The sequence below is a fragment of the Bos indicus x Bos taurus genome, chromosome 20, assembly GCF_003369695.1.
Source record: "Bos indicus x Bos taurus breed Angus x Brahman F1 hybrid chromosome 20, Bos_hybrid_MaternalHap_v2.0, whole genome shotgun sequence".
Taxonomy (NCBI): Eukaryota; Metazoa; Chordata; class Mammalia; order Artiodactyla; family Bovidae; genus Bos; species Bos indicus x Bos taurus.
This window is the reverse complement of record NC_040095.1, coordinates 4,483,430-4,510,259: the sequence shown is the minus strand read 5'-3', so window position 1 is coordinate 4,510,259 and position 26,830 is coordinate 4,483,430. Positions and strand designations below refer to the sequence as shown.

General features: G+C 51.4%; 1 protein-coding gene and 1 non-coding gene across 3 annotated transcripts in view; one reads left to right on the top strand and one right to left on the bottom strand.

Moving 5' to 3' along the window:
* The window catches only part of ERGIC1 (endoplasmic reticulum-golgi intermediate compartment 1), a 113,371-nt gene that overhangs the window by 67,812 nt on the left and 18,729 nt on the right, over positions 1-26,830 (bottom strand). The window contains exon 1 of one of the 2 annotated variants that reach the window (XM_027520537.1): positions 12,701-12,747. The exons of the other annotated variant lie outside the window; for it this stretch is intronic. Coding sequence (XP_027376338.1) covers positions 12,701-12,732 — 32 coding nt within the window. The 5' untranslated portion in view covers positions 12,733-12,747. Of the gene's footprint in view, positions 1-12,700; positions 12,748-26,830 lie in introns of those variants that run through there. 2 annotated transcript variants of the gene reach the window in all.
* On the top strand, positions 14,436-14,508 carry TRNAG-CCC. The gene has a single exon. It is a non-coding gene; the product is annotated as a tRNA-Gly (tRNA).

The following is a 26,830-nucleotide window of genomic DNA, read 5'->3' as shown; positions in this document are numbered from 1 at the left end:
GTTCTCCTGGCCCCAGATTCCGGGCCAGGATTCAAACTGCTGCAGCCTGGCTCCAGGACCTCTGCTCTGTCCACTGCAACCCATGCCTGGCTGCAACAGGCTGGGAACAGGAGGGGTAGAGGCCTGTGTGTGCGGGATGGCTGGGTGATGATGCTCTGTGTATGCAGTACTAAAACACACACAGATCCACAGCCCGCCCACTGTGGCTCTCTCCCTCAATCTCAGTGCCCACGTGGAGGTTACCTATCTGCAGGGTGGCGTCCTAGTGCCAACTGCCTCCAGCTGTGATGTCTCCTGTCTCAGAATATCCTCTCTGACCACCAGGCCCTAGCCAAAGAAAAAGAGGGATAAATCTGACAGCTGAGCTTCCAGAAGGCACCTCTCAAGGCGCCAACACCCCCCCAACCCATCTTCCTTGGGCTCTGAGGGCATATACATTCTTGGCACAGCTCCGAGGTGGCTGCAGGGTCTTCTGCTCCTGCTGAGCTGGGACAGTCAGATTTGTTCTTGAATCTCCCGTGGGTCATGCAGGGCTTGGCCCATTAATGGCATTCAGTAAATTCCAGGTGAAAATATAAAATTACATAGGCACAGGTTCACCGTTACACCGTCTGTCACAGCAAACAACTGGAGACCGTTCAAATGTCCATCCAGTGGGACCAGTTCATAAACTACAAACCATCCATAAGGTGGAGGCTGGTGATAAAAATAAACCGACATCCTTGCTTATTATCTTTAAAAAGAAACAATAGAAGCTGTAACCAAAAGCTAACAAAAAATGGTTGCTTCTATTATTCTTAGGAGATGCATAAAATATATTAAATATTTGGGATAAATATGACAAAAGAAGTGCAAGACCCACATACTGAATGAACACAATGAAATACTGCTGAGAAAATTAAAGATGTAAATAAATAGCGTAATATACTGTGTTAAAGGGTCAGAAGACTCAATATTGTTAAGACGGCATTTCTCCCCAAATTGATATGGAATCAACTCAATTCCAAGAAAAAAATTCCAGCAGGCATTTTTGTAGAATTTGGCAAATTGATTCTAAGATTCATACAGAAATCACCGGACTTACAAGAGGCAAAACAACGATGAAAAAGAACAAAGTTGACTCTGACTTCAAGACTTACTATAAACGTTACAAAGAAAACATGGGAGAAAATCTTAGCACTCTTAGGTTAGGCGAAGACTTTAGATAAGACACCAAAAGCGTGATCTATAAAAGAAAAAAAATGTAAATAAGGCCTCATCAAGATGAAAAACCTCCACGCTTCAAAAGGCATTATTAAAAGAATGAAAAGATAAGCTCATAGGAAAAATATGTGTGAATCACATATCTGTGAAAGGATTTATATTCCAAATAAAGAACTCAAAACGCAGGAATAAGAAAACAAACAACCCATTAAAACTATGGGCAAAAATTTGAACATTTAAAGAGGCATTTCACCAGAGATTCACTGATGGTGAATAACCAAACAAAACGATGCTAATATCAGAGTTACCGGGGAAATATCAATTAAAACCACAGAGACACCAGCCTATACCTATCAGAATGGCTGAAACTGTAAAGACTGGTCACACCAAGTGTTGGTGAGGACACGGAGCAACTGGAACTCTCTGACACTGCCGGTGAAATGCACAGTACAACCATTAGGGAGTAGAGTTTGGCAGTTTCTGAAAATGTTAAATATATACTTACCATATGATCTAGCCATCCCACTCCTAAATGCCTGGGTAAATTCCAGGCATTTACCCAAGAGAAACGGAAGTATATTCCCAAAGACACGTATATGAATATTCATAGAAGCTTAATTTGTAATAGTCACAAACTGGAAACAACCCAAATATCTATCAACAGGCAAATGGATAGATGGCACATCCACACAATGGGATATTATCAGCAGCAAAAAGCAATAACATTGACACAAGCAACAATATGGATGATTCTCAATGAAACCAATTGTGGTATGAGTCCATCTCACGGGTGTATGCATATATCAATTTGCTCAAACTGTACACTTTACGTAAGTGAAGTTTATTGTATGTCAATTATACCTCAGTAAAACTATTAATAGAAAAAATTTTTTCATGATAGCCATGACTGAAACACATCAAATACAGTAAGCAATCTATGAGTTCATAAAAATACTTCAAAAAACAAACAAACAAAAAGCCTCTTTAGATACCTTTGAAGACACAAGTCATTATTCTGAAAATTGGTAAATAATGGCAAAGCATGTATTCTGGGTTTTTTTTTGTTTGGTATACACAATGTATTTCTAGGAAACCAAATAGCTGATGAGGACAAAGTCCTATTTTACAGAATAAATTCAAAGAATAATGTGGAAGAACTAATAGAATTGGAAAAACCATCACTGTGCATCCTCTGATGAGATGTTGGATTTAGGGATTTATTACCTAAATTTCATAACAGACAGATCAGCTACCATCACCTGAACCCAATGACCGATCTTAGTATTTAAAAAAAAAAAAAGAAAACCCATTATTCTGTACCTCTCTCTCAGTGCGATGCCGTACATTCTCAATGGCTCGCCTAGAATAACCTCACACTTCACCTTCCATCTGATCCTTATCCTGTAGCAGCCTGCCCCCCTCACCCACTCTCTCTTCCTGCCGTAGCTAAGATCACCCAAGAGTCACGACGGGCCAGATGCCACTGGCTCCGCTCAGTGCTGCCTCTGCACCAATCCAGCTGACTGCCCTTGCCCTCTCCGATCACGCCCTTCTCTTGGCAGCCTGAAGCACCATGGCATCCTCACTTCAGCATCTTCTCTGTCTGTTCCTTTTCCTTCTCCTGCCCGATATCCAGGTATACCCCCAGCATCTGTGTTCAGGCCCCCTCTCTTTTAATTCCCACCCTCAACTTATGACTTAATTTACTGTGCCAAGCTCAAGAGAGACAGGAGAAAGTCAACAAGACAGAAGTGGCCCCATCCTTGTGGCGCTCACATGGTAACGCCCAAGGAGCTTCCCCGTTCCCAGAGGCATCACACCTGCCTCTTACACTCGACGTGGAACAAAACAGAACAGAAATCAGCAGCTCCTCACACAAAACCTGCTCTTACGATCTGAAAAAAGGTAGGAGGAACTTCCCTTAGGGGTCATGGAGCCCAAACACGCACATCTGCAGACACTCACAATGAAACACGCGAAGGATGCGTTTCAAGACGTCTAACATCTTGTGTCATACATAAGGATCCCTGATTCTTTCCAAAGAATCAGAAAAGAACACAGCCTGTGTATTCCGGGTTCCCAAACATCTGAGAAGTGGTAAGCTGTGCTGTTCTGGGCCACCACGATGAGCAATAAAGTCAAGTCAACTGACGAGGAAGACGACCATCCAGGAATTCTCAGAGTATTTTAGATGGTCTATCAGCAAAAAGACGGAGGCCTCACTGTGCTAGGCAATGCCCTTACCTGTCTCCTGGATCCAGGCTCATCGGGGGAGGATAACACTCACACACAGCAAGGAGGGGGCACCGGTCTTATAATTTATGTTTAGCAGCATTAGCTCTAAATCCTAACACAGTAGTGTTGTGTTCCTTGAACAGTCAGGCAAGTGGGCTTTCATCTCAGACCCTTTGCCCTTGAGTTCTTGTATCTGGGATGTTTTTCCCTCAGATCTTTTCCTGTCTTGCTCCTTCACTTCTTCTAGGTCTATATTCAAATGTCACCTCCTCAAAGACCTGTCCCGGCGACCAAATAAAACACAGCACTCCGCACACTCCTTACTCTGCTGCCTGTTTTTTCACCACACTTGCAATCACCACCTTGTGTTATGTGTATCTGCTCACTGCTCCACTCCATCACTAACAGGAGCCTGCCTGCCACTATATGCCCAGGGCCCAGAGAAGCACCCAGCACACGGTAGGTCTACAGAAGTGCTTTGCAATGGATGAAGGAGGCAGTGTTTCTCAGTCTGGTCCATGGAACTGCCTCAGAACCCGCTAGGAGGCTGGTTAAATGTGCAGATTCCAGGGCTCTGCTGCAGAATGGACTAAACCAGCACAGGGGTGGGGAGGGCAAGGAGTCGCATGGCCAAAAAAACTGCAGTTTAAGAGACATTTGGTGTGCAAGGACTGCTAACGTCTAAGTCGTATGTTTATTTCCAACTTCAAATGTATTTCCTAAGACATTCTGCTTGTACCCATCTGAATTACCACGGGTCAACAGAGGGACAGGCAAAGGGACTGGCATTTCCCGGTCCCACCCTGTGGGCCAAGCACTACTTGAGACCCTTGGCCTACTTTATCCCACTGAACCCCTCCCCCCTCACCCACAAGGTACCATCAACCAATGTAGAAACTGACACTCAGAGAGGCTTAGCCACTGGCTGAAGCTCACACAGCCAGCAGGAAGCAGGGTCAGTGTTGGAGGCTGTACACTGACCCTCTGCGGCCTCCCCATAGCTCCAAACTAGCTGCCGGGGGCCTTGGCCATCTGTGCACAGCCTGGCGCCGACAGCAGGCTGGGGGCACTTGGTGAGCGAGGGAAGGAGGAAGGGTGCCGAGGAGCTACAGACTGCAGGGAAGTGCCACTGAGGCCCCAGCAGAGCACAGCAGGACAGGGGTCCCTCACCCCCCTGACCTCCCCCGCCCAGCAACAGCCCGAGGAGCCCACGCTCCCCCAGCAACAGGAAAGGCCTGATGTCGGGCCCGAGGCCGTCAGGCAGCCAGGGCTTGGCTGGGAGTCAGCTTCCCATGTGTCCAGGCCATGGAACGAGGGCCAGGGCTGGGGGAGACAGCTACGGCCCCCAGCGTGTTTCCAGATCACTGGAAACAGGACGCAGCCGGCGGCTCCACACCAGGACACGACAACATCCCGAGCGCAGACGCTATAAATGGAAATGTATTCTTAGAGGGGCAGGACCTGAGCGGAGTTTTTTAGAAGTGACCCATCATCGGATAAAAATACAGACGGCCTTTAAATGCTGAGCAGCAGGAGCTATTCGGGGATTAGATTCTCATGGCCATGGCTCCCCGCCAGGGCACGGCCTTCTACAGAGATTTAAAAGGAAGAAAACATTGGCATTGGGGTTTTTAAGTTTAGGAGTGAACTGGGGGGAAAGACAACTGTGCCAAGACACCTGTGGAAGGGGCCCCCTTCAAGGGACCCCAAATGCCCTTTGACCTCCACCTGCTCGGGGGATTCAGAATCACTCAGCCATGAGACCTCCTTTTGGACAACAGTTCAGCTACTGGGGAAGTGAAGGCTGAGTTCTGGCTGGTCCTGGGGTAGAAGCCTAGGACAGGATTAAGGTTTGAAGAGATTCGCAGGCAAGGAAGTATCACAGAGAAAAAGCTGGTGTCATGGGAGGGGAAAGAGCATGCACTGAGCACCTCCCATGAGCCAGTCTCTTAGCTCACATCTCCCCAACGCAGCCTCAAAACCATTCAATGTCTCAAAATGAGGTTCGCCCCCACTTTCACAGGAAAAGGAACTGAGGCTCAGAAAAGACTGGGTCGAGAGGCTGAGTTTTGGGCTGGGTCCCTGAGTGCAAGAAGACGAGCGGACACGAGGCCAGGGCAGTGGGGAGAGAGAAGCCCCGGACAGAGTGACAGCTCTGGCCAAGGGTCACGGCTCTGGATGCCCGAGGTCACGCACTCAGCAAGTGGCAAGGCCGAGGTTTGTGTCTCCATCTGTCCAAACATGAAGTTACGGCGCCAAGCTTGGGAGTGGCTGTGTGCTTTAGGAAAAGAGGTCTGGCTCACAAGTGAAAAGGTGGGATGTTCAGACAGTCCCAGGCAAAAAGACACAGGAAAGAGATCAAAGTATTACCCTGTTTGCCTGGGGGAGAGCTTGCTTAGGGTCCCTTGGGCATATCCTGGTACTTTTCAGTTATTCCATAATAAACAGGTTACAAGCAGGAAAATAACGGCAGTCAGGGTCTTCACAAGACTTGTTGTGGGCTCACCACCCCTGCCTCTCTATTATCGGCCCCTCACCCCATGACCCCACTCTTGGTTTCAGAAAGGCTCCTGCTGCCCAGCTCTGTCCCTTCTACAGACTGTGCTCTCATCTGCAGCATCCCTCTCTCTGCCAGCTCAACTCCGCTCCATTGCCGAGTGCCCACTGTGGACAGAGCACTGTTCTTGGTGTTAGGAGTACAACAGCGGTCAAGACATAAAACTCTCTGCCTTCACTTAGCTCACATCCCAGGGGACACAAACAATAATGAACTCATATATGCCAGTGCCATGCAGAAAAATAAGCCATGCTAGGGAAACAGAATGTCGTGTGGGTGCTGCTTTAGGTGGGTGTAAGAGAAGGCTCATCTGACAAGGTGACATGCACACAGATATCTCATTCAAGTGGGACAGCAGCCATCTGGCTGTCCAGGGGTGAGAGCTCCAGGCTGAAGGGATGGTAAGTGCAAAGTCCCTGAGGCAGGGAACATATCTGGCAGGTTTCCCAAATGGCAAGGAGGCAGATACAGCTGGAATGGAAGATGAAGTCAGAGGCCCCAGGTAGTTCCTTAAAACTGAGCTCACACACCCTTTCCTCTGAGAAGCCATCTCCAATCAGCATCAGGCTGGCTGAGGCACCCTATTCCAGCTGCCACGGCCCCTGAGCTGCTCTCTCTCATCATTTGGCACACAATATACATGTGTGTGTCATACATGTGTGTGTCATACATGTGTGGCACATCATGTGTGTGCAATCATGAATGAACAACACAGCTAACTCTGTCTCATTACTACTGTTGGTGTCTTCCATCCACAGGTGAATGGATAAAGGATATATATATACACACACTTATATATGTATATATCCATTTATCCAAGGATATATAGATATACACACACACACACGAAGTGAAGTGAAGTGAAAGAAGCTCAGCCATGTCCGACTCTTTGTGACCCCGTGGACCGTAGCCTGCCAGGCTCCTTTGTCCATGGAATTCTCCAGGCCAGAATACTGGAGTGGGTAGCAGTTCCCTTCTCCAGGGGATCTTCCCAACCCAGGGATCGAACCCAGGTCTCCCGCGTTCCAGGCGGATTCTTTACGGGATATATACACACAAAGGACTACAACTCAGTCATGACAAAGTATGAAGGTTTGCCATTTGCGACAACAGGGATGGACCTGAGGTACCACACTAACGGAAATAAGTCAGCTAGAGAAGGAGACAGTGCCTACTGTCATTCAACGTGCGGAATCTAAAAAATACAACTAGGGAATACAAAAACAGTAAGAAACCAAACCTATGTTACTTTATTATCACTCGTTTTTCCTCTGTCCTTTATAGTGCAGCATCATATCCATTAAAAAAATACACTGGTGTCGTCTTATTTTCACAGATACGAACTCTTCAAGGGCAGGAGCTGGTCTTACACACTGTGGGGGCCTCAGTACCGGCACGTGAGTGGGGAGCATAATTTTTAAGCAATAAGAGATCCACCGAGTCTCAAAAGACTGGTGGTCTTTCTGGGCCAAGAGCTCACCTGAAATGTGCAGGTGACTCTCCTCAGAGAACCTCGTGGCTTCCTAACCAGCCCCCAGCAATGAGACATCACAGAGGAGACCTACGGGAGGCAGCGGGGTGCGTGACTGGCAGTGGGCGGGCAGGGGGCCTCCTCCCCACTCCCCATTTCCCCCATCTGCCTCCACCTGCGCTTCCCTCACCAGCACACGGCTTAGCTGAGCCCTCGCTTTCAGAAAAGCCCACATGGGAAAATAAAAATTTAAAACCACTTCACCAGGGGGTGATTATTCACGGAGAGAGAACACTCTTCCCTTTGAAAATGATCCAGGAAACAGCAAGCATCCCAAATGGGCCCAGACACTGATCCCCGAGTTGCTCGCAGCGCCCAAGGAGGGGCAACGAGGCATTATATGCTCCCCAGTGGAAAACGCCCACCAAGGCTGGGCAGGTACTGGATGAGAGAGGTGGGCCGGTGGAGCCTGTGGCAACCAGAGGATCCACAGCCCACCTAAAGAGGGGAGAAAGCCTCCTAGCTCGGCCTGTGGCCAGAAGAAGGGCAGCCAGATCAGAGGAAACCAGAAAGAAATCTGGGGTCTTACATGAAATTACCAATTTGAACATGATGGTGGGGATCAGTGGTAGAGAATCCACCGGCCAGTGCAGGAGGCACAGGTTCTCTTCCTGGTCCAGGAAGCCTCCATATGCTGTGGCGCAACTAAGCCCATGTGCCCAGTACTGACGCTCACGCGCTCCAGAGCCCATGTCCACAGAGAAGCCACGGCAGTGGGAAGCCTCTGTACCGCAACTACAGGGCAGATCCTGCCCTCTGCAACCAGGAAAAAGCCGAGCGGCAGTGAAGACCTAGCTAACTCCAAAATAAAAATAAATACAATAAATATGATGGCAACTGGGATTTCCAGGGTTTTTTTAATTTGCTTTTTGTTTTTTAAATAAAATAATATGCACATCAAAGAAAACATTCCTATGGCTCAGATTCAGCCCGGGGACTGTTGGTGAACTTGGCCTTCAATCTTGAAGTATTTTTGTTACAGAATACACAGCAGGACTGAAAAGATAGCGAGAGGGCAGCAGGAGTTGGACGCTTAGAGCTAGGACACTGAGACCACGAGTCCCTGCGTGGCCAAACCAGGGCTTCTCAGGCATCGATTCTAGTGGCTGCCCAGATGCAACAGCTGGGACTGGATGTGGTGCGTGTGTGCTGGGATGGATTCGCAATGTCTGCCAAGGCTGAGGAACTGGGGGCACTGGTGACAAGCTTCCTGGGTATTCAACAAAGTGATTTAGTTCAGACCATTTTAACGTTAGAAAAACGCAGGTTCAGGAAGCAACACTGAATTCCCTAATGTCACAAATGAGAACTACCTGCGAATCCTATCTGGGGCTCTTCCCATGACACCGGGGTGCCCCTACATCTACCAAAGGCTTACCTTAGAGAGGAGTCATCTCTAAGTCAATAATGCAAGCTAATAAGAAAATCTGATTTTAACAGTGATTCATTTTCTCCATAGCTCTGTCGGGACCCTTTCTAACCAGCAAGGGGGTCTGAGCCCTGACGAAGCCACATGACGATGCTCCCCAGAGCACGCACACTGCCCCAGCTGAGGGCCTTGAGCTGGCAGAGAGGCCTGGCACCAGAGCGAGCCTGGGCCCACCTGGGAGCCGAGGCCTGCCTTGAGTTCGGCCCGCCTCCCTCCCACTCAGCGTGAGTCACAGCGCTCGACTCCAGTGTGCTGGCTGCAAGACCTTCAGTTTTACTTGGCTCCTGAGCAGAATGTACTTTTCCAAAGGACACTGATTCAACTGAACTTGAGTTTTGCAATGCCCTGGCAGGGGCAAGGCCAGCCTCCCTGAGCACACACTGTCCCAGGGAATGAAGACCAAAGAATGTGGTTATCACCTCCCTCACCTCCTCCTTCCTCCTCCCCAAGCGGGAGGATCAGTCCATCCCCAGGCACAGTCCCTTGGCATGCCTGCCATCTCACAGGTAACCCAGAGATGCCCCCACACTCTACAACCCACCCCACTCACATCACTGCTGAGGGCGGTTGGAAGAACACGGCCTGGAGGTCAGGCTGGCAGCAGCTCAAATATCATGTGCATTGTGTATCTGTTTACTTTTTTAAAAACTAGACCACTGCTTAGAGCAGGTTTAGGTTCGCAGGAAAATGGAGCAGCAGGCACAGAGATTTTGTCCACATGTCCCCTGCTTCCACACCTATAGAGCCTCTCCCATTATCAACCTCTCCCACAGAGTGGGGCATTGGTTACAATGCAGGTACCTGCATTGACACGCCATTATCACCCAGAGTCCACAGTCTGCATTAGGGTTCACTCTTGGCATTGAACACTCTATGGATTTTGACAAATGGAAAATGACATACATGCACCATCACAGTATCATGCAGAGAAGTTCTGCTTACTATACAAATCCTCTTACTTTGCCTGAATAACAGAATCCCTCCCTCTCCCCACCACCTCAGGCAACCACTGTTGCCTTTTTCTTTTTTCTACACTCTTGCCTTTTCCGGAATGTCATACAGTTGGATTACATAGGTATATAACCTTTTCAGATTGGCTTCTTTCGCTGAGCAATATGCATTTAAGTTTCCCCCATCTATGTCCCAGAGAAGGCAATGGCACCCCACTCCAGTACTCTTGCCTGGAAAATCCCATGGATGGATGGTAGGCTGCAGTCCATGAGGTTGCTAAGAGTCAGACACGACTGAGCGACTTCACTTTCACTTTTCACTTTCATGCACTGGAGAAGGAAATGGCAACCCACTCCGTTGTTCTTGCCTGGAGAATCCCAGGGATGGGGGAGCCTGGTGGGCTGCCATCTGTGGGGTCGCAAAGAGTCAGACACGACTGAAGCGACTTAGCAGCAGCAGCAGCAGCAGCATCTATGTCCTTTCATGGCTTGGTGGATCATTTCTTTCTAGTGCTGAATAATAATCCAGTGTCTGGGTAAACCACAGCATTCCTGGTTTTTCAACCCCTGAGGTGTGGGTCCGCAAAGCCAGGGGCTCTACTGCCTCATTCATTAGCTGTGTGCCTTTGGACAAAATTTCCCCTGAGCTTTCAGTGTTTTTCATCTGCAAAATGGGAATAAAATTACTGACGACCTCATGGGAGTAAGGACTGTAAGCGGAAGGACATGTAAGGCACTGAAGACAGTTCACAGCAGGGAGCAAGCACACGGCAGATGACAGACGTCAGCTGCAATTTTCATCACTGATGAAACCACCACGATGGTGCGGCTGTCACTGCCCCTCGTGGGCTTACTCTTGCCTTCTCTCTGCAGAGCAGCATGGCGGGGTGGGGGGGCACGGGTTGCTCGAAGGCGAGTGGAGACAACCCTGGCTTCTGTCTCACACCAGCTGGCATTCTAATGCTGACTCTTTTTAAGCAACTAGCCGGACCTCTCTGAACTCCTGTGGATTACACCCTGACTCTAGTGTGATGTTGAGAAACAAATGGGACCGCTAACTGGAATGCAGAAAGAGCCCTTAGCACCCAAGAGGCAATCACAAAAGGTGAGTTCAATGCTATGAGGGAGAGATCCCGCATTTTCTGTTAACAGCCTGGCTGAGCTCCTGACGCAGACAAGGCAAAGAGTGGTGTATTAGAGGATGGAGATGCAAGCCTGCTGGTTAGTACTAGGACCAGAAGGAGCGACTTCAAAGCAGGGTGCCTGTGGGGAGAGGCAACTGCTGTCTTGCCCAGCCAGGACGGAGCAGACGTCAGCCAGGAATGGGGGTGGTAAGTCCTACGCAGCCTCACTGGCTGGCTGTCTTCTTGGTAGCGAATGACAGCAGAGGGCTGAAATTCAGAGGCAGTGGCCAAAGCCAGGCAGTGTTCCTGCACTTTCTGAGGGGCAGGACGGGGGACACAGGGTCAGTTACAGGACAGCACCCATCAAACAGCTCACATGTGCATGCAAGTTCCATGCGACTGCAGGGCCTGCGCCAGGACTCCTCTTCCACGAAATCACCCTGATCTTTTGTCTACCCAGGACCCACCTGCCTGGGAGACCCAGCTGCCCGACATGCACCCAGAATGGCCTGTGATGCCGCACACCTAACCGTGCGGTGTCGGTGACCCTGGGAGGGAGGGACTGTCACCAGCCCCATGTTCCAAATGAGGAAGGTCAAGGTGGTGCTGCTCGGGCACCGTGGAGCTGCACCCAGACCCCTGGCTCTCAGATTCCCCAAAGCCCAGAGGCAAGACTGGCATGTGCAGAATCCACCTCACAGTTCCCCAGCTCTGTTCCTGCACGGCTTCCCATTCATTCATTCACTCAGCATCCATTCTGCAGCTGTCAGCAGCATCTACTCTGTGCTGGAGGCTGAGCTAGGACCTCAAGACCCAGTGTGAACCAAACAAAGGGAGCCCCTGCCTGCCTGAAGCCAGAGTTAAGCAGAGGTCTGTAACAAATGTGTAGTCACAGAGGAGATGAGTACCAGGAAAAGGCCTCCCCACCGTAGAAGAGCCGAGGCTTCGGGGTGCACAGTCCCAGAGGGGCTGGCCTTTCTCTGTGAGTCCACATTCTCCACTTGCTGGGAGTGGCCTTGGGAATTTGCCCCACCCCCTCGTGCCTCAGTTTCCCAGTTTGTCAAGCAATGCCCCCCTCCCTGCGTGGCTCTGAGGCGGTCCACATGTTAACACATGGAAAGTGCTAATTTAGCACAGCGCCTAGCCCCATGAGTGAGTGCTCACCATTGCACCTATTACTACCAGGCATCAGGGCGCAAGGTAGAGAAGACCACAAGCCTTTTCTTCTTCCCAAAGGAGAATCTCATTCTCTCCTCACCAAATCCCTGGGAGGGCGGTCTCAGCAGAGATGGGACCGCTGGACCCAGGAAATCAGGTCAGAAAGTAGAGCACAGTGGGACTTCCCTTCCCCACAGTGGGACTTCCCTGCGGACCCAGGAAATCAGGTCAGAAAGAAGAGCACAGTGGGACTTCCCTGTGGACAACTCCACCTTCCAATGAAGGGGACATGGGTTCAGTCATGGTGGGGGAACTAGGTCCCACGTGCCGTGGGGTCTGGCCAAACATTTTTTTGAAAAAGAAAGAGGGGCACAGTGAGGTCCCTATGGGTCCAGAATGAGACAGAAGGGAGGGTCCCAGGCCCCAAGGTTGCAGCTGCTTCACACGGCGGGGAGTGCCCACCCCCCTCTTCTCCTGCCCCAGGCTCCCATCCCCACTCTGCCCTCTGCTTACCTCTCCCTGCCTGGCCTTTCCTTCTGGACCATGCCCAGGCTCTCTTGACCTCAATAGCACAGAGCTGAGGTTCTGAATTCCAGAAGGACTTGGAACATTTTTAAAATATTTTTTATCTGGGCTCAGCAATGCAAAAAAGAAAAAAAGTATGTGCGCACATGCGCACACGCGTAAATGAAAGACCCATTAAGAATCTTCATACACAAACAGTAAAGCTTTGCCAAGCCATGCAGGAAGGATCAATACCACATCTGGGAGAGTAGTTATCCTGGGATAGCGGTGGGGTGGAGAGGGTGCGTCAAAGATGGAAATGGGAGATAGGTAGAGTCTCTATGCTATTTGATGTGCCCAATATAGTGTATGAAAAGTTCTAAAAAAAGCTTACAGGTACCAAAAAAGAAATCAGATGCTACAACACAAAAGTGAATGACTGACGCACACAACACGCATGAACCCCACAGACTGAAAGAAAGAAGGCCGGCACCCACACACCACAGGGTTCTATTTCTGTGACCTTGAAGGATGGACAAAACTAACCCATGGCGAGGGAAGCCAGGAGAAGGGTCCCCTTTTGGTTGGGGTCTTGACCAGGATGGGACGTGACAGAGCCCTCTCGGGAGCGGGCAATGTTTTATGTCTGGATCTGGGGGTGGGCATATGTACATAAAAAGCCATTGAGCTATACGCTTTACGGTGAGCTATACTTCAATTTAAAAAGTAATCAAAAAGCTAAGAAGTTAAAAGTTAAGAAGAAAGAACATCAAATAATTGGCCATTGAACCCCCACATGGGCTTAGCGTAAAAATTAAAGAGATTCTTTTTGAGTTTCTTTCCATACCAACTTGATGTTTGATTCCGTCATTTACACATCCACCCATACCTCCTCTGCAGACCATCTGAAAAAGGTACAAAAGGCAGATACACAGGGGAAGTGTTCCCAAGCCCAAAGAACGTGGGCAACCAGGTGGGAATCCTGATTCTGCCCTTACTCGCTGTGTGAGCTGGGCTGAGTGACGCGCCTCTCTGAGACTCAGTGATCTGATGAGCAAACATGGTCAGGATTAAATGAGATAGTGCTCAGCACTGTTCTGGGCACATACCAGGCACTCAAAAAAAATGGGGCCCGTTACTATGGGTCATGCTTTCGCCCTCCAGAGCAATGTTTTACCAACTCCAAGTTGAGACTGACTAGGGAATTGAGGGGCTTCCCTGGTGGCTCAGCTGATAAAGAATCCACCTGCAATGTAGGAGACCTGGGTTTGATCCCTGGGTTGGGAAGATCCCAGGGAGAAAGGAAAGGCTACCCACTCCAGTATTCTGGCCTGCAGTCCATGGGGTCGCAAAGAGTCGGACACAACTGAGCAACTTTCATTTTCACTTTTGCGGGCTTTCCTGATAGCTCAGTTGGTAAAGAATCCGCCTGCAATGCAGGAGACCCCAGTTCAACTCCTGGGCTGGGAAGATACGCTGGAGAAGGGACAGGCTACCCACTCCAGTATTCTTAGGCTTCCCTTGTGGCTCAGCTGGTGAAGAATCTGCCTGCAATGTGGGAGACCTGGGTTCAATCCCTGGGCTGGGAAGATCCCCTGGAGAAGGGAACAGCTACCCACTCCAGTATTCTGGCCTGCAATCCATGGGGTTGCAAAGTCGGACACGACTGAGCAACTCTTACAGGGAGCTGAGAAATCAACTTAGTGGGCTATGACCAGCATTTTAAAAAATATTACATGGGACTTCCCTGGTGGTCCAGTGGCTAAGACTCCACACTCCCAATGCAGGGGGCCCGGGTTCGATTCCTGGCCAGGGAACTAGACCCCACATGCCAAAACTAATAAGGATCTGGTGCAGCCAAATAAACAAATACAATTTTTAAAAAATGCTACAATATTTAAAAATTGGAGGGCTGGAGCCTTGAGCCTGGAGGGCTACAGTCCACACCATCGCAGAATTGGACAGGACTGAAGTGACTGAGCATGCACACAAAATAAAGTAAAAGGCATCTTTCTGCACTGCCTGTATAAAGGAATCACTGCCGTGCTGAGGTTTCACATGTTGTCCACTGGGCTGCGATACAGAATGCCTTTCTTTTTCTTGGCAGTGCCTTGCAACATGTGGGATCTCAGTTCTCCAACCAGGGATTGAACCCTCGTCCCCTCGTCAGTCTTAACCACTGGAATGCCAGGGAAGTCATTATAAACTGTATTTCTTACATAGGGTAGATGTCAAAAGTGATTAAGAGCCCTGTTCCACTGAACTCCACACAGCTCTGTGACACAGCAGGTACCACCTCAACATGACAAAGCTTGGTTCTTGGAATCAAACAGGAACAATAATGTAATATGAGAATAATTCTAGTATCTCCAAGAAAGTCAGATGTTTGCTTTTTTTTTTAAAGCCAACATGCTCTGACACTGAGGGCAGATGAGGGACAGCTGGTCAGAGCAGATGGCTTCAGACGTGAGCACTCATGCTCAGACCTGAATCCCTGGGGCTGGAAGAAAGAGGTCTCATGGCTGCACACCCTGACGGTGTGGCCAGCTCGGCCGGGTGTCTGCCCTTCAGGAAGAGCGAGGTGGCTCCAGGGGAGCGTGAGATGGTTTTAGGTGGAACCGAGACAGGGCAGCAAACCACCCGGTGAGGGAGCTCCCCGCACTCCGCTTCTCCACCAATCTCCTGAACGAGACTAGGAGAGAATCTCACTTTGGGTCCGTGGATCTTTTTAACACCGCATAATCTCACTTTTTAATAAATCCAAGAGCAGGCTTCAGGCTTTGAACTTTCCACCAGCAACAGCCGAATTTTCTTTGAAATTCACGTCTTTGAATTTTATGGATACTTCGCATTCACAGCAGATGATGTTGGTCTTACCTTTTGTTTTTAACTCATCTGTTTAAATCTTTAAAGTAAGTCCACATAAATAAAATAGAAAGTTTGAAACAGTATGGGTAGAGGTAGATATGGCAAAAGGTGTCAAAATGGCCCGGGAATGGTATAAATTTAATAAAACCTGCTAAAATCTTCTGAAATCTGTGGAGTCCTACCGTGGCTTTCTACAGCCTGACATCAATGGGCGTCACTAAAGGACACACCCTCTGCTGAGTAAGGGGTGACAGAGCTCAGGAGAGAAGAATCAGAGACCCTTAAGGAAGAGCAAAGTCAAGGCCAGCCAGCCAACCAGCTGTGGAGAACTCTTCATGGACCCAGGATTTTTTCAATAGAATGGTTTCTACCTCTGTGCCTTAGAACTCAGGTCACCATCACCAGGCCTTTCTGCAAATACACACTCATTTTGCACGGCAATAACGAAGTCTCTGGGCTTCCCGGGTGGCACAGAGGGAAAGAACCTGCCTGCCAGTGCAGGAGATGGGAGAGACACAAGTTTGATTCCTGGGTGGGGAAGATTCCCTGGAGTGGGAAATGGCAACCCACTCCAGCACTGTAGCCTGAAAAATCCCATGGACAGAGGAGCCTGGCGGGCTACAGTCCTTGGGGTTGCAAAGAGACAAACCACGACTGAGCACCTGAGCATGTAACGAAGTCTCCATTAGATTTGTCCTGCCATACTTCTTACTCTCCCCCTTTAACTGAGTCACCCTTCTAAACTTTTTGAGATCTGAGTCTTAACAGAAGCACAGAGACAGTAGAGAAAGTTCCCACACGGTCCTCAGCAGTGTCCCCTCGTGGTACATCGTACAGAACCAGAGAACACCACAGAAGAGTTCTTGAAACCAGGAGATGAACCCTGGTACAATGCCATTAAGGAAAAGACAAACTTACCTGGGATTTTACCAGTTTCCCCTAATGTCCTTTTTTTCTGGTCTAGGACCCAATCCAGGATCCTCCCTAGTCTCCGGTCTCTCTTTGTCTGTCATGACTGTGACGCTTTTGAAGAGGGTTTGCCACTTACTCTGTAGAATCCCTGTCAAACCAGGACTGCCTGACGTCTTCCGGTGATCCAAGCCAGGCTGTGCATCTCGGGGACGAATCCCCCAGGGCTGTCCCCTCCTGAGAGCTCCACACTGGGCACGTGAGGCTGTATGTCTCATCACTTGTGCTGCCAGCCTCGATCACTCGGCTAAGATGAGGTCTGCAGGATTCTCCCTTCCATTGTCAGCCTCGATCACTCAGCTAAGATGAGTTCTGCAGGATTCGCTCGGCCGTTGTCAGCCTCGATCACTCGGCTAAGATGAGGTCTGCAAGATTCTCCCGGCCGTTGTCAGCCTCGATCACTCGGCTAAGATGAGGTCTGCAAGATTCTCCCGGCCGTTGTCAGCCTCGATCACTTGGCTAAGATGAGGTCTGCAAGATTCTCCCGGCCATTACTACTTCCTACTTTGTAATTACTAAATATCTAGGGGGAGATACTCTGAGACTATAAAAGTATTTTGTCTCTACTTAAACTTTCACCCACTAATTTTAGCATCCATTAGCAGACTTTAACTGAAACAATTATTACTGTGGGGTTTTAATGGTGACTTTTAAATTCTGTCATTTCCAGATTTACTAATTGAAATTACCTGTGCCTTCCCTCTTTTCTTGTGGTCTTAAAATATATATATATTATATATATCTTGGCAGAAATTTACAAACTTTCCAGGAGGCAAAGCTGGCCTTGAGAGAAATCATCTCTTTCTACATTTCCACTGGAAAACAGTCCACAACCCAGGCCTTCTTCCTTTCCATGGTTTCTCTTTCCTTCCTTCACCTGCTTCTGCCTCACCCATCACCTCGATTTTCAGAGCTGGTGAGCACCAGGTTGGCCTGGTATTGTCAAAAAAACCTAGCTATGTAGCATCCATGAAGTCTAAACTAGGATGGACATTCATTCACTCCTAGGTCGTAGCACATGCTTCGTTTACCAATCCTGAGTGCCTACTCTAAGTGCGAGGTCTGCATGAGGCACCTTAACCTAAACACACTCTAATCTTTACACCACCTTTATCAGAGCTGCAAGCGCCTTCCCATTTTACAGATGAGGAAACTGAGGCTCATTCGTCTAGCTAACAAACATTTAGTGTCCACAAGTGCCAGGTACCACTGATGGTGTTTGAGAAAGGAGAGTGAACAAGACAGGCAAGGCCCATGAACTGAGGAACTGGTGTTCTCGTGGACGGGATGGACAAAACAGAGACGTGGCTGTTTTGAAGTGTGCTAAGTGTACACAGGAGCACACAGGGTGACGTGGGGAGGATCACGGGGACACCGCAAGGCTGAGTGGTCAGGGCGGGACCTCTGAGCAGAGACCTGCGGGGAGAGGACGAGTTGGCCATGCCGAGACCAGGAAGGGCCTCCAAGTGGCAGGGTAAGGGGGAAGCGTGGTTGAGCTGCTCACCCAGCATCAGTGCCCGCACGACTGGGGCATGGGGAGCAGGGATGGTGCAGGATGAGCTCGGCGGTGACAGGGGAGGGCGGGTCTCGCAGGCCCCGGCAGGCGGGGGAAGGCCTCTACTGTCCTCAGCAGTGGCTGTGCAGCGGCACACTGAGCGCCCAGGAGGGTGGACCCCATCTTACCCCGAGTGACCCCAGTGGTCAGCGACAGCGCCAGGTTCCGGCTGAGGCTGGCCCGGCCTCCGTCTGCCCCGGCCAGGCCCTTCCTCCTCCACACAGGACCGGCCCAGGCCCTCAGGCAGGGCTCCAAACACTGTGGAACTCAGGGTCTGGCTCTGGAGTATGTTTTTGTGCTCAGTGAGACACACGGGTGCGGCCGACACCCTGGCTCCGTGCTCACTCAAGATCACTCTGGGTCTCTCGGTCTGGAAGGACCTGAGCCCTGGACGCACACGAGGCACCAGCTCCCACCCAAGCTGGTCTCGATTCTGCCACACGAGCCTCGGGGCAGTCTGCTTCTTTTGCAGTTCTGCAATTTGCACACTCTTGTTCCCATTTCTTTCTGTAACAAGTTCACAGTCATGCAGCTTGGCACAGTTAGGGCCCAGACTGGGGAGCCAGGAAGCCTGGGTTCAATCCCGCCTCTGCCACTAGCCAGGTGTCCCTGGGTAAGTTAGCTAGCTCCCGATGTATTTTAAGAATCAGGTGGGTTTCATTTTATTTGTTATTATTATGGTTTTATGACCTTGCTATGCAGCATGCAGGATCTTAGCACCCTGACCAAGGATAGAACCCATACCCTCTGCACTGAGAGCACGGACTCTTAACCACTAGACCACCAGGGAAGGCCTAGCTCCTGAAACATACAGCGTTCATAATAACAGACCCTGTACCACTTCACAGCAACGGTCGTGATGAAATCAGTTAAGAGATGCAAGAAGGCCATGCAGGTGCCCTGAGACCGCTGTTCAGGGTTAGCTCTGCCCGTCACCAGCATGAAGGGCCAGGTAGGTCGGCCTGTCCCCCGTTCAGAGTACCAGCCCCACTGCCGCACAGAGCAGGGGGACCCTGTCCTTGTCCTCACTCTGAGGACAGAGACGAGTCCGCTTCACCTGTCTCTCCCCTCCCTGGCATGCAGGGGCCTGGTCCTGAATAAACGCTGTTTGTTGAAAGAATGAATAAGTAATGAACAAACATGTAGGAGAATGAGGTGGGTAAATGTGCGTCAAAGGTAAGATTGAAAACTTGTAATTACTCAGGACAAACACTGTGAACAGCACCTCTGGCAGAGCTGGGGGAGGAAGACAAGGCCTGAGGCACAGCACTGCTGAAAGGCAGAAACACCGCGGGAACAGCCAACAAACAGTAAAGAACCCCAAAGGACTGGCTTTGGGGTAAGAGGAATCAGGCTCCCACGTCCAGAAACCACCACCTACTGGCTGTGCTGTGGTCCTGGCGAGGCCACCATGTCCAGCTGGGCAGGCTGTCCTGCCCAAGGACACCTGACCGAGGCAGGGCATGAGGGCTGGAGTCTCGCCCGCACTTGGTCAGAAGAGGTGTCAGGGCTGTATCAGGCTCCAGGGGCCCCACCCAAGGGGCTTTTAACATGACTCCCCCTAGAGGTGGCAGAGAGGCGGCCTGGAGCCCCTGGAAACCTGCCCCAGTGCTCCACACCTCCGTGCCCACCTGCAAAGTGGAGCCAAGGAGAGCTGCTGGGCCTCACCATGCAGGCAGGTGGCACCGTCACCTCTGCGACACTCGTTTATTTCCACGCGTTCTGTGCCCAGGGTCTAGAACAACGCCTGGCACACGGTAGACAATTAGTGTGTCTGCTGAACACACGAGTGAACAATTAGTGCATCTGCTGAACACACGAGTGAGTGACCGGGCTAAGGCACCACCTGACCCTTTCCCCACAGGTGGCCTGTATGTGAGTCAGGCCCTGATGGATGCAGGGGGCTCGACCATGAACCCTAGTACACTTGCCCACCCCTCAGTCGGGAAGAAAGGCAGAGAGGGCAAGGCTAATTGGGGGCTGGAATGCAGCCTTTTTCAGTCAGCTGGGAAAGGCCATAAGGAGGTGGCCATGGGAATCCGGGGACTGGGAGTGGGGAGGGACGGCCCATTCACACAGTGCAGGGAGGTTAAGGTTCTGGCCCCGGCGGAATGCGGGCTGGGTGTGGGGCTGGGCCTGGGAGCAAAGTTCCTGAATGACTGGCTGGCCGGGTCAGGGCCCCAGTTCCCTCTTGGGAACCTGCACAGCCAAGAGCAGTGTTTCATCAAAACAGGAAAAATCATAGAGGAAAAATGCGCATGTAAGGGCACTGGTATTTACAGGGAACAGCCCTGCCTCAACCCAAGGCCTGAAAGATAAACTGGAGGTCGGGGGGGGGGTGGGGTGGAGCGGGGGGAGACACAGAGAGGGGATATGCATGGGAGCAGAGCCGTCCCTAATAAGGTCACCCGCTGTCCCCGGGCCTGAGGGAAGTAATGAACAGGGCCTGGGCTAGGTGGCATGAGCAGGCGATGTGAGATTCAAGAAGTCACAATCTCAGGGAGGTTCTCCTGGCGCCAGGACCTCCTGACCAGGTGCTGCCGTCCAAAGTGCTTCGGAAACAGACGTGCTCTCCCAGGTGTTACCTACAGGCAGGAAGTACGGACCTTGCCCCAAACCTGGCATGTAGGAGCCTCGGGATCCTGGGCAGATCCCTCACCAGCGCCCAACCCTCTTTGCTTTCTTTGGACAACAGGGCACTCCTCCCCTGGTCCACAGGGCACTCAGAAGGTCAGCTGAGCGTATGAACTTGGACCTGCTGGGCACACACTAGGTTTTCCCTGGGTTCCTCTGAGCTGCCTTGACACCACCAGCATCACCACTGTGACAGGCGGTGATTCGACAAAGGCTCCTGGGCCCCACCCCATGCTTCCGGTATACACAGTCCTGCCCTCTGTGACTTTCTTCTGTATCAACACAAGGACTCTGGTCGCGCCAAGGGCAAGTCGTGAGTGGCTCCTCTAGCGTGTGATGAAAGGCCGTAGCGCGTCACCACCCTCACCTGGACACTGAAGGAGGCTCTGACGTGAGCCGTTCACAAAGACCTGCTTAGAAAGCTTCAAGGGGCAAAGACTTCTCTAGGATAAAGGTCACCCCCCCAGCTGTGCCCTGTGAGGCCCTAGCGGCCTGGCCCGGCTGAGCCCTCCCATCCGGGGTCTGCGGGGCTCTGCCCCGCGGCCACCTGCACCTGGACAATGTTCCCTCCCTGCAGGGCCCGGGCCCATGCTGACCCCTCCACCCGGGCCTCCCCGAGTGATCCCGAAGCATCTTTCAGAAAGCCACTCAAGCATCACTGCTGTGAGGTTTCCCCTGACCTCAGAAGAGCCCCTGTGTTCCTCCTGTCTCACAGCAGCTGATTAGTACAAATTTAATTGGATGCTTGATGTAATTGCTGAAAATGGAGGCTCCATGACAGAAGCAGCTATATCCCTCCCATTCACCATTGCTCCCCACCCCCAGTGCCTAGCACAACCACCAGCATCCGTACGTGTACATAATGAGTGAGTGAATGGACGAATGACTGACTGAACAAACAGCCCAGGGTATGAAAAATGAAATGGGGAGGGAGGTTGGACTTCCGGCGCCCAGACAGAGGAGAGGCTTAAGTTTTCTGCTCTCTCTGGGCTGGGTAGAGTTAAAAAAAAAAAGAAAAGAAAAGAAAAATGAAATGGGAAGGAAAGCAAAGAGCAGATGGAGAGCCCCAGATTTTATTACCCCCAAAAGGAGCTATAAAGGGACCAGAAAGCAACATGAGCTGGGAACTCATGAGGGCTGCCTGGGGTCCTGGGGTTGAGGGGACCCCAAGAGGAGGGGGTTGGGTGCCAGGTGGCCATGATGGCGTGCTTGCTGACAATCCACACATTATTTCATTCTGCCTCACACAGTGCCTGGCGCTGGGCAGTAGTGAGGGTTACTAGCCTATTGTTACAGATAAGGAAACTGAGACCCACAGGGATGGAGGACGTGCCCGGGATCCCACAGCTGGGAGGAGGTGGAGTCAGGGCTGTGACTATTCATTGCCGCACACAAGGAAGAGTCCAGACACTAGTCCAGTTCTAGACTCAAGGGGGGAAGTCTCTTACACCAAGCATCCCTGCAAGAAAATGAAACAAATTTCTTAGTATCTCCCTGAAACTGCTGGAACAGAGATGCGCATGGTTTTTAGCAGGAAAGGATGGTAAGAGGGGATGAACTGGACTCTCCAGGCCATCAACTGAAGAACCTACCCCAGCCAAGTTCAATGCCAAGCGTCTCATCTGCATCAATCCATTTAATCCTCAGAACAGCCCTTGGAAGCAGGCACTATCCTTAGGACCATTTTACAGATGAGGAAACTGAAGTTACAAGTTCCCGTTATTCCTAATTTGAGATGCTTAGTGCACTGCAGATATTCTCTTTAGTGTATTATTCTAGTGAAATTCAACGTACATCAATATGTTCCTCAAGCCCACGAGTGGCCTTGGGACCCCAATGCTGTGTTCCAAATGCTTTCTGATTCTCCATCTGTGAATTTCCTGCTCTGGGGTTTTCAGAGGCTCCAACCCTTGGCTCTAGTTCCCACAGTGGCCCACATGTCTTCAATGTGAGGCACTTTTGTATGTAGGGCTTCGGTCTCAGGTAAGCCTCCACAATCTGTTTTCAGTCTCCTTGAGGGTGTGAAGAAGGAGCATTCTTCCATCAGGAAGAACGGTCCCGCACTGTTTTGGGAAACATCCTAACACAAGCCGATGGCTCTCAGCTCCCCTCTGCCCATGCCCCAAGTAGCTTTTACATTCACTCGGTCCCTTTCTCCTTCCTAAGAACCATCCCTGCTCAAGAACCTGCCATGGCTCCCCAGTGCCTGATGCAGCAGACACAAGCCCCGCGCCAGGTTCCTCTGGGTGGTCCACACTCCAGGCTCACCTCCCGCCCCGCTGCATCCCTTGCCCTTTCCCACACTGCTGCCCCTGCCTCCAGTCTCATCAAGCCAAGGAGCCCCATGGCTCCGCGTGGGGAGTGTTGCCCCCAGCCTGATGCTGACCTGACTCTTCTCTCGAGGGTCCCTCCTGCAGGAAGCCCCCACCCACCCATTCCCTGCCTGTGCACATCCTGCCTTTCATGTTCTCTCCTAGTCACATGCTGTTGCCGGTGTGGCACTGACTCCTCTCCAGCCCATATGAACTGACCTCACCTTTCTAAGGAGATTCTCGGCTCCTTGCGAGTGATGCTCAAGTTCACCCACCTGGACCTGGCATTCCAGCCTTGCCACAACTTCTCCAGCCTGGCTGCTACCCCAGCCTCATTCTCAACCCAGTTTCTCAGAGAGAAGACACTGCCACCCCCTGGGGAACCTGGGGACAGGGGCTGGGGGTTCACGGATCAGGCACCTATTTGTTCTCTGGTCTCAAGTGCTATCCAGTTCCTGCCCGCAGGCCATGAACTAAGTCATCAATCCACTGTCCTTTCTGTAAATTGAAAAGGATATGACTTGCAATTTAATAAGTGACATTTGATTAGTTGCAGGTCAACATTTCCAAAACATCCAGTCCTTGTGGAAAATGTGAATCAAAGAGGCCTCTTGGCAGGAAGGTTGGACACCACAAGAGCCAGCGGCTGCTGGCCTGGCCCCCGCCGGCTGCACCCAGGCCCGAGTCCGCAGCAGAGACTTACAGGCTGCCCACGGCACAAACAGATGCCAGCTGCCCACTCAAACCTACCTGGCTGTGCTGAGGGTCAAGGGCACGCTCCTCATCACGCCCACGATGCATTCTCCGGTCAGTTCACCGCAGGCTGAGGGTTCACTCCTGCCCCTGCCTCTGGACAGGCCTGGACCCCTCACCCGGGCATCTACCCAGCTCTGCTCTCCACAAGGCCTCAAGGTGGCATGAAGGGGAGGCTGCCCAGAGCCCTGCACCAAGTTAGATGAGAAGGTCCCCAAAGACCCCTGGACATTTTTGCTCAGATAACTCTTGATGGTTTAATTGTCCATCTTCCTTGTGGGAATGGAAGCTCCCTGAGAGTGGGCACCATGTCTATGGTGTTCAGCTCTGCACCCTAGAGCCAGGCACAGAACATGGCACACAGCAGGTGCTCAACAGGTAACTGTTACATGAACAAACGGCCAAATACGCAGGCAGGGTGCTGGCTGGACGGAGACCATCTCCGCAGACATGCTTTGGGGGAACTTACGGCCCAGTCAAGCCACCAGTGGAGAAGTGAGGGGGAACGCAGGAGGTCGTGTTCCCTGGACCCAGAGCAGGTGTGGCTGTGCTTCCTCTCCCACGCCCAGGGCCCTCCTGGAAATCAGCATCACCATCTCTGCCCGGAGGTGTTTCCCGGGATTCTGAGAAACACCACCCGGGCCGGGGGTCGGGGTGTGGTGCGGGGGACCATCCCAGCCCGCTGCTGTGGTCACCCAGGGCGGCCGCCAGCCACGCCCACCCCGCCCCCACGGGAGGCCCAAATCCAGCCTGTCCCTCAGCAGCTTCATCTCTACGGTGTGGCAGACATTCCTGGGTTTCGGCACCAAATACAGAACTAAATAAAGTGGGGCGGAGCCACCCTGACCCCAGCGTCCTGAGATTCCTACTTAAGGGAGAAGAGAAGACACGGCTGTAAGTAACGCACAGGTTATCTTTTTTCTTTCTTAAATCGCTTTTGCAAGAAATCGCATTTGGAATAATAGCAACAAATGAATACTCCCTGAATCCTAAGAATGTTACATGACTAACTGCCAAACAGGCTTAGACAGACCGCTTATGGGATTCTCACAACCACCCTGTGCGGTAAGTACCCCTTACTCTCCTCACCTCACACAGCGGGGGACACTGAGGAAGCCTGCAGAAGTCAATGATTTGGCTGACTGAGCAAACAGCAGGGCCAGAGCTCAAGCCCTGATTGTGCTGGGGTTTCCCCTCCTCTCCTGATTATTACAATGTCCCAAAGAGGTTTCTTAAAAATACAGAGGCTGGGGCCCTGCTTCCCCATACCACACTCTCGCGGTGGAAATTTGCATTTGAACCAGCAACTGCCCCAGCTGACTGTGCAGACTGTAACTCCCTGGACCTCAACTTTCCCATCTGTGAAAGGGGTGGCCCCTTCCCCACAGAGCCACGGCGGATGATCAGGGCATGTGAGCTGGAGACAGCCACAAGGTACTGAGCACAAGGTCCCCCTGCAGAAGGCGCTCTGGGCCACCTGACCAGCCCTTCCACTTCTGGAGCCCTGGGGGCTAGAAAGGGTCTCTAAAGACCAGCACACACTGCTGTGGGGGCTGCAGCTGGACTGCTGTAGCTGCTTCCAGCTGGGGCAGGAGCAGACCCAGGAGCCGCTCACACGTCATGGGGCCTGCTGGGCCCAGGGCACATTCCTACTCATCGTGTCTTCCGTGCAACACCTTCAGGCAACAAGAGCATGCGGCGAACCAGTTCAGCCTGTGGGAGGGCGGACACCACGTCTGCGCCCCACGTCTCCATGCCAGGAAGTGACACCGGCCAACAAACAGCTGGTCCTCCCTGGGGACCTGCACCCCTGGTCGAGCCCGTGTGCCCCCTCTCTTCCGGGCTATTACCACCAGCATGCTTAGGCAGATCCCAAAGTTGTAACCCCACTACCTGCAGGGGCAGAGTGCCAAGTGGTGGCCTGTATCAAGGTTCAAGCACAGAAATATCTGTGCCAACTAAATAATCGTCACAGCCACATGTGCTGGGCACTTAACACAGTGGGTGCTGCCATGCTGAGCGGTTTACCGAGTTACCTCACTGTAGTTCCACTGCCCCCCAGGACAAAGGTACCATCACCAACCCTGCTGATGACGTGGGTAAGGTGCTGGCAAACCAGCTCTGCAAGGAGCGGGGCTGTGGCTCACTGCCAGAGAGACCGCAGTTCAATACACCTTTTTCAGTGTGCCCGTCACTATCCTAGGCCCTGGGGACCTAGGCAGAGCAAGCCACTGGCAGCCAGGTGGGAGACTCGGAGACCAAGCTCCCAGCCCTGGTCTCCACTGGCTCCTTCCAAAGGGAGACCTCCCTGACGGGGTTCCCTATGTCCACGGTGGGCAGGAGGCCTACAGAAAGACCCTGTGAGGAGGTGGGCTGGGTTAGAGACACTGGCCAACAGGAGCCAAGCCCTGCCGGCTCAGCCACAACACGTGGCACATGCCAGACTGCAACAGTGTCGTGGACGATTACATCATTTCTGAGTCTACTCCCTCCCTGGAGAGTGGCCCTAACAGAACCTTTAAGCATGGGGCTCAAAGTGGAGCCACGAGAAATACAGTACTGCCACCTCCCAAACGATGACAATATACCCGATTCTGATTCTTTGGCAGTTCACTTTTGGCCAGTGAAGCCTGGAGCCCCATTCTTCTACAGGCACTGGAAATCCAGATGTTTATGTGAAATCTCCTTATCTGAAATGCTGGCATCTACCTTAAAATTTTTTTTAGATGGTTTTAGATGGGAGAACCAAATAATCACGTCTGTGATTGGGCAGAATTTGATGCCCAATGCTGCCAGTTTACAATCTCTGCTTTAGGATCAAATGTGACAGAAGTTTCATAAATGGGGAAAGGGAGAAGAGGGTCCTATCAGTGAATTAGGCCCCACAATGAGCCAGTAGCTGTGGGAGGCGCTCTCAACTCAGACTGGTGATCCTGTGAGGTCAGGGTGCACATCCCCAGAGAGCAGACTCAGAGAGGTGAAGTGAGCTGCCCAAGGACACACAGCGAGTGGCAGAAGCATCAGGATCGGGACCCAGGTGCACCAGTC